The following is a 14,271-nucleotide window of genomic DNA, read 5'->3' on the forward strand; positions in this document are numbered from 1 at the left end:
GATCCCAGGGACCTAAAAGTATGCAACCAATGTACAGTAAGGAATACACGAAGCAGGAAGTATTTTATGAAACTTCACTCACCTTTGGAATAAAATAGCCTCTGAATGTGACATCTTGAGAAGCGGCATGCGGGAGATTACCCGGTACAATATCACCGAATCGTTGAATTTCATGGATGACGGCATCAGTGTACGGCATTTCTTTCCTATGCTCTGTTTGTGGTTGAGCTGATCCAATCACTCTTTCAATTTCATTTTGCACTTTTTCTGTCAGGTAAAAAGGAGATGTCTCTTGAATTATAACACATAAGGACAATGGCACCATTACATAAACATTCATAGACTGTTACATCTGTCACGATCTGCCTCAGGCTGCAGTTCAGAATCTTCTCTCTAGATACTGCACTGCCTTCGTCTGACCCTGTCTACAAGAGGTTTACTCCCCATCGTTGAAAGCTGAATCCAACCACCTGTGTTCAGTCTTTAAGAGACTGCCTTTCTCAGCAATCTAGGTCAGTGTAGCAATTGCCATTGCTGTTGCTGGTCTTCCTGTGAAACTCAGTGATTTGATCGTGATCTGCTTCCTGGTATTGACTCCATCTTCTCCCTCCATTTTGCACCTCTTATTGTTATCCAGACCCCGGCTTTGGTTAACTTTGCTCCTGCTTTCTCCCTGGTATTGCTGTGGGCTTACAGTCTTCTGATCCCTGGCTTGTCTGACCTTCCTTTTGCCCGATTTTGCCAGATTTACCCTTGAATCATCCTGTGCCTCCTGCTTCCTGGCTATATCTGGTAAGCCAGTCCCTTTGTGGTTCCACTTCATATCCAAAATCTGCAGTCCACAGTCTAACTTGGAAAACCAGACTCTTCAGCTTCTCAGCTATATCTGGCAAACCAGACATCCAATATCTGCAATCCACCATCTAACTAGGAAAACTAGAGTCTCCATTTTACTAGTCTAACCCGTACCTGCAATTAATCTGCTGTGCCAAGTATCCAATACTCCTGTCCCTCAGCTACCTGGTTATCCTGGGATCCTGTTTCATTGTTTCTTTGGTCTGGTGTTATCTGCCTTATCATTTACTGCATCTCTATTTTACCTGTATATCCTGTGTTAAAAATAAACCACTTTGCTTCATTCAAATTACTCTCCGTGGTGTTTGTACCAGATATCCTGACAACATCACAGTACATGAAACTGGCTAGGAAAGTGCTACTATAGACATGACGGGCCTCATTCTGCTTTGGAGGGCCTCATTCTGATTTGGACGTAAGTATGGCTGCATGCCGTATCTTGCGTGAAATTGCTCAGTCCATGCTCAGAAATGGACTTAACTCCAGTAAATGTAACTGCATGCAGTTCAAGTCCAAACGCAAATGACACTTCCGACAGCCTATGATTTGAAGCGTGGAATGGGGGGAGGAATGAGGCAGACGGACATAGGCAATGTACAGTGAGGACGTGCTGAGTTTGAGCTCCCACACATTCGTTTGATTAAAGCCCTGGACATACTTTAGGTACGTGTTTTTTAGCCATATCACTTGCACCAGCTACAGGGCAGGTGTAATTGCTGTTTGATAGAAATTACGGATGCATATGCGTGCTAGAACATGTATTTGCAAGTAAGAGAACGTGTAAAAATGCGTTTTATGTACATTAGGCATTAATAACATCCTGATATATGTATTTCATGTAAAAAAAATTATAGTTGATTATAGTATTAAGAGTTGTTAATGTATTTAATTTTGACGGGACTTTATATTTCAAATGTGCATAGTGCGTATCCTGCAGTGTGTTCTGTCTGTCTGCATATGGCAAGTATCTTAAAGCCAGAGTGTTCTCTTTTCCATATTCAAATGGAAACATTTCTTGAGATCTGCGTGGATTTCAATACGGGCGTATATGTGCGTACTATATCCGACCAATTTTAAAGGATGCAAATTGCATTCACATTGTATTCCAAGATGAATCAGGCCGACATGTCTAATCTATGACAAGACATTCATATCATGTTTCATATTCATGCCTTACTTTGGATTTCAGGGTATTTCATCATTAGCAGGAGGCCCCATCGCAGTGTAGTTGTGGTCGTTTCCATTCCAGCAACAAACAGATTGACAACAGTCTCTGTTAGGTTGTTATCATGGTAATACAAAGTAGATTCTGGCTTTCCCTGCATAAAATAAATGGGAAAATCTTTTTTTTTTTTTTTTTTTAAAGATTTTATTTTTGCAAGGGTCAACCAAAAGTAACATTCTATACAGCACTGTGTTAAAAAAAAAAAAAACATCCGAAAAATACATATGCATTAAAACATACAGCGTCTTGTTAGAAAAGAGTATTAAAAAGGATGTTGACCCAATTTTTTCAAGAAAGCAACTATTTTAGAAAGAGAAATAAGACTCAGAAGAGTAAAAGGGATGGGGGGGGAGTAGCGGCGTGGCGGGCCGCCTAAGAGTAAGATGGAGGAAAGAGTGTGGTGGAATATGGGAGAAGAAAAAGAAAGAGAAGAGATGGGAAAGATGCAACAGGGAAGGGAAGAAAGGATCCAGATGGGGTGATGCTGTAGAATCACATGACAAAAGGGGTTTGGATTTGGAAGTATGAGGTCCACGGCGCCCAAACCTTAGTGAATGACTTAGAGGTATTACGGATTATGCATGTCATGTATTCCATCTGATAAACGTACCAAATCCTACTTATAATCGTCTGTAAAGTTGGAGCATTGGGTTGCTTCCAGTCCGTAGCAATCTAGCATAGGGCAGCAGAGATTATGTGGCGAAACATTTTCATTTGATGTTTAGTGGCCGATGGAATCCCGAGAGGGAGAAGGAAAAACCTGGGAGAAAACGGGATGTCAATCTGCAGTAGCTGTGAGGCGAAGTCCCGAAGTTCCGTCCAAAATGGGGCAAGTCTGGGACACTGCCACCAGATATGGAGGAAGGACCCCTCTGTGCCACAACCTCTCCAACATGTGCTAGATGAATCTGGGAAGATTTTTTGTAATTTGGTTGGAACCAAATACCAGCGATAAAGAAGTTTATAAGCATTTTCTTTTAATTTAACACAAATTGAACTGGAGGCTGTGTTAGTTCTAATTTCCTCCCAGTCTTCATTGTCTAGCGTTTCCCCCAAGTCTCTCTCCCAACCCCTCTCATGAGAATCTCGGTTGTTCGAATCAGGGACTTTAAGTTCCCAGTATAGTAAGGAAATGAGGCCTTTGGTAGAAGATCGCTGGAGCGAAAGCGCTTCGAAAAAGGTCAACGGTCTACGACCTAGAGTTAATTTGGTGGTAGAATGAAAATTTCTTACTTGTAGATATTGGAAGAAATATGTGTTTGGAGTATTAAGTTTTGTTTTTAAATCATCAAATGAAGGAAATGAAGTGTCTTTGGTGATATTGTTGAGATAGCGTATGTCTTTTCGTTTCCAGTGTTCAAAGGATGAAGTTATACACCCTGGTGGAAATTTGGGGTTATCAAAAAGTGGGATGACCGGGCTGGGAGTAGGAGCAAGGTTAAATTTCACATTTGCTCGATCCCAGATAGATAACGAGTGGGCTACAATCGGGTGATGAGAAACGGATCGTGGACGACTGGTGCGAGGGAGCCACAGGAGAGAGGATGAGAAAGAGATACCCAAGCTTTCTGCTTCGATCGAGACCCAGACCCTGGAGGAACTAGGAGAGTTCCATAACACACATTGGGCAAGTTGCGCTGCTAAATAATACTGCCTAAAATTGGGTACCCCTAAGCCACCACCCCGTGCCGACCTCTGCAGGACGAGAAGGCGGACTCTTGGGCGTTTTTTGCCCCATATAAATTGCGATGTGTAGTGCTGTAAAAATTTGAAAACGTATGGGGGAATGCGTATTGCAAGGCTTGATAAAGATATAGTAGTCTAGGCAAGATGTTCTTTTTAACTGAATTGATACGTCCTATCCATGAAATAAAGTGCTGGTTCCAAGCTTCAAGATCAGATTTAATCTGGGAGAGTAATTTTGGGTAATTGGCTTGACAAAGTTGATTGTATTGCTTAGTGACGTGAATGCCTAAATATTTAATATTTTTTTGATGCCATTTGAAGGGGAATTGAAGAGAGAGGGAAGATCTAGTTTTGCCTGTTAGAAAAAAATCAAGAATTTATGTTTTTTGAGGATTTATTTTGTATCCTGAAATGATGCTGTACATGTTGATATCTGCAAGGAGGGGGGGCAGAGAGACTGCAGGGTCCGAGAGAGTCAGGAGAACATCGTCTGCATACAATGATATTTTGTGTTCAGATTTCCCTGTTTTAATTCCTTGAATAGCCTTATTAGATCGTATCTTTGCAGCTAAGGGTTCAATTAGAAGGGCAAAAATTAAAGGTGAGAGGGGGCAACCTTGCCTTGTTCCGTTGGAGATTGAAAAGGGGGAGGATGAGACCCCATTGGCCACCACCGTTGCCCTGGGTGATTGGTATAAAGCTAGTAGCCCATCTAAAAATTTACCAGAGAAGCCCATTGACCTCAAGACCCTAGACATAAAAGGCCAAGAAATTCGGTCAAATGCTTTTTCAGCATCTAGCGCCATAATCAGAGATGGACATTTAGTGGTATTAATAGAGTGTACGAGGTCAATAGCGCGTCTAGTGTTGTCTATAGCTTGGCGGCCTGGTATAAACCCAACCTGATCCGGATGGATCAGGGAAGGAAGAAGGACATTCAACCGATTAGCTAGAATTTTGGCATATATCTTGAGATCTACATTCAGTAGTGATATTGGTCTATAGCTGGAACACAAGGTGGGGTCTTTCTCTGGTTTTGGTATAACAACGATGGTGGCCAAGGTCGTTGCCTCGTTAAACGGGGAGCCTGTTAATACTTTATTAAAAAAATCTGTCATGTGAGGGGCAAGATCTTTAGCAAATTTTTTGTAATATTGTGGGGTGAGTCCGTCGGGGCCCGGGGCAGAGGATGATTTCATCATCTTGATCGCCGAAACTGTTTCTGCCTGAGTGATATCAGCGTTCAAGAAGGTGAGGTCACCATCTGTGAGATGCGGTAATGAAAGAGATGATATAAAGGATGTAATCTTCTCGTCAAGAGAGTCAGCAGAGGATGGGGCCCTGGAAAGATTATATAGTGCTTTATAATAATCGTTAAATTCTTGGGCGATTTGCACAGGGTCATACAACGGCTGAGAGTTAGAAGTTTTTTTAAGTTTTGTGATCATTCCTTTAGCTTTCCTCTGTCGAAGTTTGTTAGCGAGTATTGAATCTGCTTTATCAGTCTTATCATAGTATTGCTGATTTAATTTTTAAATTTTTTTTTTGCAGCTCTGCGAGAGAGGATTGTATTCAGTTGGCCTCTAAATGCAGAGATTTGTGTTAGAAGAGACATAGATGGGTGTAGTTTATGCTGGGTAAGCAATAAGGCTAATTTTTTTTCAAGGGATATTATTTCTTGAGAGGCCAATTTTTTAGCTGCGGAAGTCTTACTTATCATTTTGCCTCGGATGGTAGCCTTATGAGCTTCCCAAATAATTCCTGGGGCGATCTCTTCTGAGATATTCAGTTCAAAGTATTCTTTAATTGCTTCCTTAATCTCTTGGTGGACAGAGTGGGACAACAACAATGAGTCATCCAGACGCCATCGACAAGGTTGTGGGGCTAATTTTATTAAGTCAAGAGTAATATCTACTCCTGCGTGATCTGTCCAACTGAGAGGGGTAATTCCTGCATTTAATATCGTATGAGTGAGAGAATGGGAAACAAAAATCATGTCTATGCGAGAATAGCTGCCATGAGGGGCTGAATAATGCGTGAAGTCTTTTGCATCCGCGTTTTTAAGTTGCCAAGTGTCATGTAAAGCTAAATTGTGTAGACCTGACAGCAAGGATTGGGAGTCTCTTAATGAGGTGGGAGAAGGTTTCTGGTTGGAGGGGCCAGAGGATCTGTCTAGTGTTGGATGTAAAATGGTATTGAAGTCCCCAGCAAGAATTATGTGGCCCTGTGCAAGGCGCCCAACACGACTAAATACTTCAGAAAAAAAAGAACTCTGACCCTGATTGGGTGCGTACAGAGAAATTAGTGTAATCTGCTCAGAGCGGAGTGTACCAATCAAAATCAAATACCGACCATCTGGGTCTGAATATAATTTAGTTAGGAGAAAGGGAACCCTATTGTGCATTAAAATTGCCACCCCACGCTTCTTGCAGTCCGCAGAGGCAAAAAACGTTTGAGTATAAAGCTTACTTTGTAGACGAGTGTGTTGTCCCGTGAGGTGGGTCTCTTGAAGGAAGATCACATCAGCTCCCTCTCTCCTGCAGGCCCCCAAGACCACCGCCCGTTTAGTAGGTGAGTTCAGACCGTTGACATTGATCGAGAGTATCTTAAGCGCCATGGGTGCAAGAGGAAGCGTAATTCCTACATAGTTTTAGTAAAAACATTACTTGAGTGCGTAAAAAAGAAAAAAGATTTTCAGTCCATCTGGAGCCTTGGGGGAAGGAAGGGGGGAGGGGTGGGGTGTCACAGGTAAGAGGAAGGTAAAAAGAAGAAAGAGAAAGGGGCCTAATTAGGCCAATACCCTCAGAGAGGAGAGCCCCGTATAGGGCTATCAGTAAAATCAAGCAATGAAGAAAAAACATTGTAATACAAGTAAGGGTGCTTGTGGGGGGTGGTTAGTTTAGTGGGATACAGATAGGCCATGAAAGGGGCCAGGAATAACTATTTAGTATAATAGATTGAGATATTCTGAGCAAAGTTGGAGTGGATAAGTGACCAGAGGAAGGGATGTTGGGAAAAAGGGGGGGAGAGGGGGCGAAAATAGTAGAAAGGAAGGAGGGGTAGTAGGGAAAATCTTTTTAACCAATGCATTAAGTCCGCACAGCAAATCAGACCAATTATTGTGTAACAGTCAATTTATAAGATTATTCTTCCAAGGAATCTCTCTAACATATATCTCTTCAGCAAAATCAAAAATTAAGCGGATTGTAACATAAAAAAAGGATTATTTTCTTGATTTTGACAGAGAATTGTTTATGTTTTATGCTATCCCTCTCTGCAAGCTATTAGCAAACTCAAGGTTGTGACAGCCACCTCTTTGCATGTTTCCAATCATTTGGAAAACTTTCAGCACAAGTTCCCAATGAAATCTTAATTAACCACCAATGACGTCACATATATCTTACCACTAGGCTTTGCCACCAAACTATAGTGATAGAATCATCACACCTAAAATTGACAAGAAAGCTCTGAGAGGAGATAAAGTGATTATGGAAAAGTCAAACAACGGCAACTGTACTAAATGGTAAGCTCTGTGAGCAAACTTCTACAGCTAAATGTGAAACAAAAACAAAAACAGTCACTTGGGTCTCAAAAATTCAAAGGGGGTTTTCATTTAGCTAGTGATATCACACAGTTTTTACGCCTTGTAGCGGATAAGTTCAATTTGCGCTATTCTATTGCACTTTATTAACGCCTATTTATAATAATGCCTAATATCTCCTAACTCCTTTGCCTCTGCTATCACCTCCACTCCCCCAAACAGTGTCACTCTGTGTCTTTCCTTCCCCTTTAGGAAGACCCTCTTTCCTTGTGTTCCCCTTAATAGCCCTGATTCTTGAACCCAGGCCTACTTCACATTGGACATTACCATCACGCTCACTCAAAGTCCTGTAAACAACTTGATCTGAATTATCAAGTTACCTGTGTGAAATATGTTAATTAGTAGATGCCTGGTGTTTATATAAATATGCTAAGTTTAATAATGTGTTATGTAATGTATTATGGATTGTTGCTGTCTGTGTATTGTACATTGCTGTAAAATCACTGTACGGCACTGCAGATTTTTTCTGGCAAGTTATACATAAAAAATAGTATTATTATTATTATAATTATTATTATTATTATTATTATTGTTGATGATGATGATGATGATAATAATAATAATATGCTACTGTTGCTGGCCAGCACACATCTTAAGATACTTGCCACTTGGCATATGGTCGCAATTGTGGCTTTTTTGATTAACACAAATTTTGCTTATGATTTGGGGCTAACCCTGCACCAGACCGTAAGTGCCTTCCTAACAGCAAAATTAAAAAAAGATAAACGCTCAACAAAATATTTGCCTCTTTCTGCATTTCACCTCAAAATGTTGTACAGTTCACAAGAAGAATTTGCCTCTCAGTGATTCTGCTCCCACACTAACACCACAGCACATCAGAATGATTTTGCTGTTATTGCCCCAGCTCTGATTGTTAAATAAATATTAATGAAATAAGGAACACATTAATTATTATTATTATTATGTCTAGAGCGAATACAACAACAAAACAACCTCACAGGAGTTAATAAACAAACAAAAACAACATACTTGATTGCCTCACTGATTTTACTGAATTCTATCCTTACATGGGTACATGTGTCTTTTATGGACTTAACATCCAGTAAAAACCAGCTAAATACAATACATACCTCTTGTTGCTTGGCAAGGAATGAATCAATTAGAGTCCTCTGATCATTTATGTCCAGTTCTTTCTTCTGTTTTGTAAATGTCTCTCTTACAAATTTCTGCAACTCGTTTCTGTTTTTTAAGAAATTTCTGTGACTCCCCGGCAGCCAGCCAATCACCCAGGGATAACTATTGTACAGCTTAAAATTAAGATAAAAGAAACAATGATCAGTTTAAACAAATTATATATATATATATATATATATATATATATATATATATATATATAGGATTTAAATATTTAAGCTTTATTCAGTGAATACTGTCATTCTCTAAAAAAGTCATATATGTTGGGAACTAAACCATTTTTTAGCCATGGTTTTCAGACACCCCTGAATGTATACATTTTCAGTATACCCTTTCCTTAATATATACCAGTTCATCTGACCATTAATTAACCCAGGTGTCTACAAGCACTGATATTGTTATTAATATTTGTATTGTTATTATTATTATTATTATTATTATTATTATTATTATTATTATTATTATTATACTAATATTTTGCCTAGCATGATATACAAATGGGAATGTTCTTTCAAGCATAATGTTGCCCAGGGTACTGTACATGCATTAGACATGAAACTTAAATCCTGTCTCCTGACAAGTACTGCATTTACATTAGTAGGGAAGTGGACCTGACATTTCCAAGGCATATATGCCAACTTAAAAGGAATATGCAGAAAGTATTTGAGATGACATTTATTTTTATTAACTTGCATTATGTTGAAGAATAAACAAATATTCAACTTATGTGTAGTCCTATTTACTTGTTAGCTGGCATCTATTAGATACATTTGAAAACATAGATGCCTGAGTTCTCACTCCTCCCTTCCTTATTTGTTACAATGAAACTCGTCAGAACTTTTGTTTCTGACTTAGTTGTAACAATGTTACTGCACTCTGTAAACAATAGACCTGCAGTGTAGCAGAAATGCTGATAAGTTTAAATGTTGTTTTTCAGCTATAAAGCAGCAGAATATGAATCAAAATATTGCAGATGATATATTTATTATCCATTGGAGAAATATGCATTTAAGAAAAATACATCGGACATCTTTAAAATCCCTCGGACAGAGTGAGAATACTTACCCTGACCATAGGACTTTCCAGGATCCTGTTATTTTCATTATTTAATCTCACAAGCCTCAGTATGTTTGGATCATTATATTCATATCTATGGCCGAGTACTATGGACACTATTATATTGGCTACAGCAGTGTTAATGATGGTCATATTATCATAGGGTTTCCCTGAAAATAGAATAAAGACAGATATATATATATATATATATATATATATATATATATATATATATATATATATATATATTAATAGTGAGAAAAAGAAAAAATGTATGTATAAGAGTATAATGTATCATTATAATACATGAGCGGTGTCACTGTATAAACAGCTGTGAAAGATATCCTTATTTTTATAAACGTTGACATCACAAGTCATCAAACACTTCAGTGTCCATGACATTCATATAAGATGCTTCATATTTCTTTATACAACTTCTACTTCATTCCACACTTTATCCATCAAATTTACCACAGCAAGACATTACACTGGTCCCAATATACCCAGATGAACCCCTGCATCTAAGTCTGAAATGCCTCAGCACAACTAATCATTTATGGTCTGAGTCATTATGGAGAGCAAAGCAAAAAAAATAGTAAGTTTGCTCCTGGACAAACCATGTTACAATGCAAAGAGTACAAACAGTACATTATTTTGCACATAAGGAAAATACTGGCTGTTTATTCATGTAGGACACAAATATTTGATAGCTTTATTGTTACAGGGAAATTTAAAGTTGATCTAGGTCATGCCCTACCCCAACCATAAATCTGTCCCCACATTTTAAATTTACTTGCCCTTTCAATGCAACATGGTTTGCCAAGGTGCAAAGCTACTTCTTTTTTATGCTTTGCTCTCCTTAATGACTCAGGCCCGTAGTGTTTTTCATTCTAGTTTAAATAGCAATAGATCTGTTAAAGTTCAATATGTTGTGACAATGGTAGTGTTTAGGTGCACAAAAGTGTCACTCTACAATTAAACAATAATATATAATTAACCCTGGAAACTTCAGACTTTTGAAACATAAATGAGCTTTAATTAATAGCAAGTTTACTGCAAACTAACACTGACCTAAAGAATGCAACAAATACCTAGCCCCCAGTCAGGGCAATGCCTCATGTGTTGGTCCCTCTCTAACCAGTGGCCAGTTAGGCCTCTTAGCACTTTTCATTTTAGTGTCTGAACATGAATACTCAGTCATTGTATTTCTGAGGTTACCACCTTAGCCAGGCAGTGTGGTCACATGCACCCTTCAGGGACAGGAGATCCACCTGTCATCAACTGGACACACACTAGCCTCACACTGAGCTTTCTATTGGGCTCTTCAATGAACCTCACAACCAGCCCTGATATTAAATAGCATTCATATTTAATTAATGACTTTACCTGAGGGGCGTCCAGGTGCTCCAGTTTCCCCCCACGCTCCAAGAAAGATAGATACTCATAGGTTAATTGGCTGCTGAGAAAATTTACTGTAATGAATGGAGGATTCTGTAGATCCCTCTGAGCCTGCTAGGTTTACTGCTACCTACTGGGAGGCACAGAGTCTAATGGAGCAGAAGGTGTTCACCAGTGACTTCCGCAAGGAAGTGTGGACTTCTGCCCTGCGGGTTGCGATTCTCCCAGTAGGCACCAAGCGAGACTCAATAAAGAAGGCCAAATAGAAGGAGGAGATACAAAAGAAGTAGAATTCTGCAGCCAGAGATACACAAAGGTCCAAGAGTGCTTGTAAGTAGGTAATTGGAGCAGCAGGAGTGTAAGGAACTTCGGCAGATATTCACGGAGATCTAGAAGTGCTTGGTAGCAGGTGACTGGAAAAGTGGGAGTGTAAGGAACTGCTGCAGATATACACGGAGGTCCAGGAGTGCTGGGAAGCAGATAACTGGATCAGCAGAGTGCAAAGAACTGCAACAGGTATACACTAAGGTCCAGGAGTGCTTGGAAGCAGGTATCAAAAATAGGAGCCAGGGAAAGTCACGTCTACACAGGGTGAAATAGACACAAGATCTGGCAAAGAATAAATGGAGACAGGTGTTTTAAATATCCCACCTATAGAGGGCACTGTCCAAAGAGAAGGAATGGGATTTATAAAGGATGGGTCTGCACAGGCACAAATCCAAATGAAAGATGGCAGGCGTAGCGTGGGGCGCCAAGCAAAATGGAGCTGGTGAGATCCAAGTAAGTGCACTGGGACCCAACCGAGCGATCGGCCGGTCTGGTGCGTGACAGTTGCCCTAGTCACTGTGTGTGTGTGTGCTTGTGGGGACATTGACCTGTTTACACACCAACACTGTGGGGACCTGAGTCATAGTGGGGACAAAATTTGAGGTCCCCACAAAGCTTCTCAAGGCTAATCAATGCAGGGGACCTTGCTGATATGCTCAGCATAAAAATCCGGTATGTCCCCACGAGTCATACTTTTCGGAAAAAAGTGTGCGTGTGTCCAATGGGGAGGGGAGAAAGTGTGTGTGCCTCCCAATGGGGAGGGGAGAAAGTGTGTGTGCCTCACCTCTCCTATAGGCCAGTATTCCGTCCAAATGTATAGCAGGAGCAGGAAACCGAAGTGACTGCATCCTGCGGCGCTTTGTACACCAAGCGTGTAAAGACATAGTCGAATCCATCTACTGCTGAAGGTAAAGCAGGGATAGTGAACCATGACAGAGCCCACACAGAGCTACGACTATAGCTCAGAGAGCAGTGGAGACGAGTATGCCCCTGACACTTCGGAGGAGAGTGGTCCAGACACCAGCGGTGATGCCCCATTGCCCACCAGCGCAGCAGAGTGCAGGTTCCCAGAGATCATTTCTATGTACGACCATTCTCAACCTTCTGCTAGTCGTGTTTTAAACACAGAGGGTTGGAGAGACAACGCAGTGTCTATCCAAACGCTATCCAGAAACAGTAATGGCTCCAGGGAGTAAAACAAAAAGCAGTACTGCCTGTACTATGAGAAGCCCCTCTTAAAATTTGCCCGGCACATGGAGCATGTTCACTGCAATGAGACTGAAGTAGCCTGGGCCCTGAAATTCCCCAAGCACTCGAAAGAAAGGTACACGCACATCTTCGCAATAGGGGCAACTTTGCACACAATGCTGAGTCAATAAGGGCAGGCCATGGCGTTTTGGTCCTCTGCAAACTTACAGACAGTGCCGGATTAACCCGAGGTCTAACTGGGCTACAGCCCAGGGGCCTCTGGCATCCAGGGGGCCCTTGATAGAGCTCAGCAGCATTATTGATTGGGCCGGGAACAGGGAGCCCCCGATCAATGCTGCTGAGCCTGTCACTGTTGTCCTTCTGCAGCGCTCAGTAATTTCCATACTGAAGAGATATCGTGAGAGTGTCACGAGATCAGATCTTATTAAGAATATTGATCCTAGGTTTACTTTAGCGCCAGATATTTTCCTTTGGCTAATTAATATTGTCAAGTGTCTTAGTATCAGGAGGCTTTGTATCTATAGAACTAAGGCTGACTTTTTGTGCTTTAAATAAGTTAATTAGGTTAATTAGAAGAGATAACTATATGTCATCCAAAGACATACATGCTCCATTAGAAAATATTATCTCTGACTCTAATATCAATAAAGGTTGGAGACTCTTGAAAAAGTTGGAGACTCTTTTGAAAATTGAAATTAGACATTGGTGGGAAATTGTATTTCTAAAAAAATATATAGAATTAGGGAAATTTCATGACTCAATACATGATTATCCAGAATTAGCAGATGAATGGGAAACTGTTCTCAATATATGTTCTATGAATCTAATGAGATTGTTGATAATATATATAGAGAAAAAAAGTCTAGAAAACTAGAGGAGATTGATGAAACCAAAACTGAATTGTTACAATATCAAATGTGCCTATAGTTTATACCTAGAGATGCTAAGGTTAATAAATAGATAGAGACTTTTGAAAGAGAATTGGTTAAGAAGAAGAAACTGTCGAGGAATATGACAAATTACTGTCATGAACATAGACAATTTACAGTTATTTATAAGGGTTAACCCATCACATAATTGTGGGGAATAAGGGATAAACCATAACTGCAGTGTAAATATGTTATGACAAATGTATCCATTGATAAATTGAGCTATTAAAGTGTAAAATGTGAAGACAGACAGATTAAGTGTTTAAAGACTTAGCCTGCGGGGTCCAGACATTGCCACTTTAAATTAACATTAATGTAAGGGGCACTGACGTCAAACTAAAGTGCCGGACAGCTGGGTCTTTGGAATGACTGCCTGTCAGCATGGCGCTTCCATCGGAAATCTGGATCTTCTGTTTTCAGGTAAGTCTGTTTATATTGTTTTTGTTTTTTTGTCAAATTGGTATTTTTTATGTAGGTGTCAAGCATGTCGGGGTTCTCGTCACCGTTAAGATGTACCCAAACCATATGGAGGCCATAGAGGACCAATATATTTGGAGTGGACCCTATATGGTGCACTTGCTCTATTGCCGGTATATTGACGATTTATTTATGAATTGGGAAAGTGGCCCTGATTTAGCACCAGAATTTCTCACTATTTTAGAATAATAATTTGTTTATTTTAAAATTCACTTACCAATTTGATTATATTTTAGTTAATTTCCTTGATGTAAACCTCTCGGTAAGTAATGAAAGAATTATTTTAACTAATTATGATAAACCTGTGGATTCGAGTTCACATCTCCTTTATAATAGGGTCTTTATACCTTGGG

At 40.0% G+C, this 14,271-nt stretch overlaps 1 protein-coding gene across 1 annotated transcript in view; it reads right to left on the reverse strand.

Moving 5' to 3' along the window:
• The window catches only part of LOC142143455 (cytochrome P450 2K1-like), a 34,370-nt gene that overhangs the window by 8,599 nt on the left and 11,500 nt on the right, over positions 1-14,271 (reverse strand). Inside the window, exons 4-7 of the mRNA XM_075201305.1 lie at positions 9,588-9,748; positions 8,459-8,635; positions 2,033-2,174; positions 83-267 (exon numbers count right to left, since the gene is read on the reverse strand). Of these exons, the coding sequence (XP_075057406.1) occupies positions 83-267; positions 2,033-2,174; positions 8,459-8,635; positions 9,588-9,748 (665 nt within the window). The remainder of the gene's footprint in view (positions 1-82; positions 268-2,032; positions 2,175-8,458; positions 8,636-9,587; positions 9,749-14,271) is intronic.

The sequence above is a fragment of the Mixophyes fleayi genome, chromosome 3 (genome assembly GCF_038048845.1).
Source record: "Mixophyes fleayi isolate aMixFle1 chromosome 3, aMixFle1.hap1, whole genome shotgun sequence".
NCBI classification, from domain to species: domain Eukaryota; kingdom Metazoa; phylum Chordata; class Amphibia; order Anura; family Limnodynastidae; genus Mixophyes; species Mixophyes fleayi.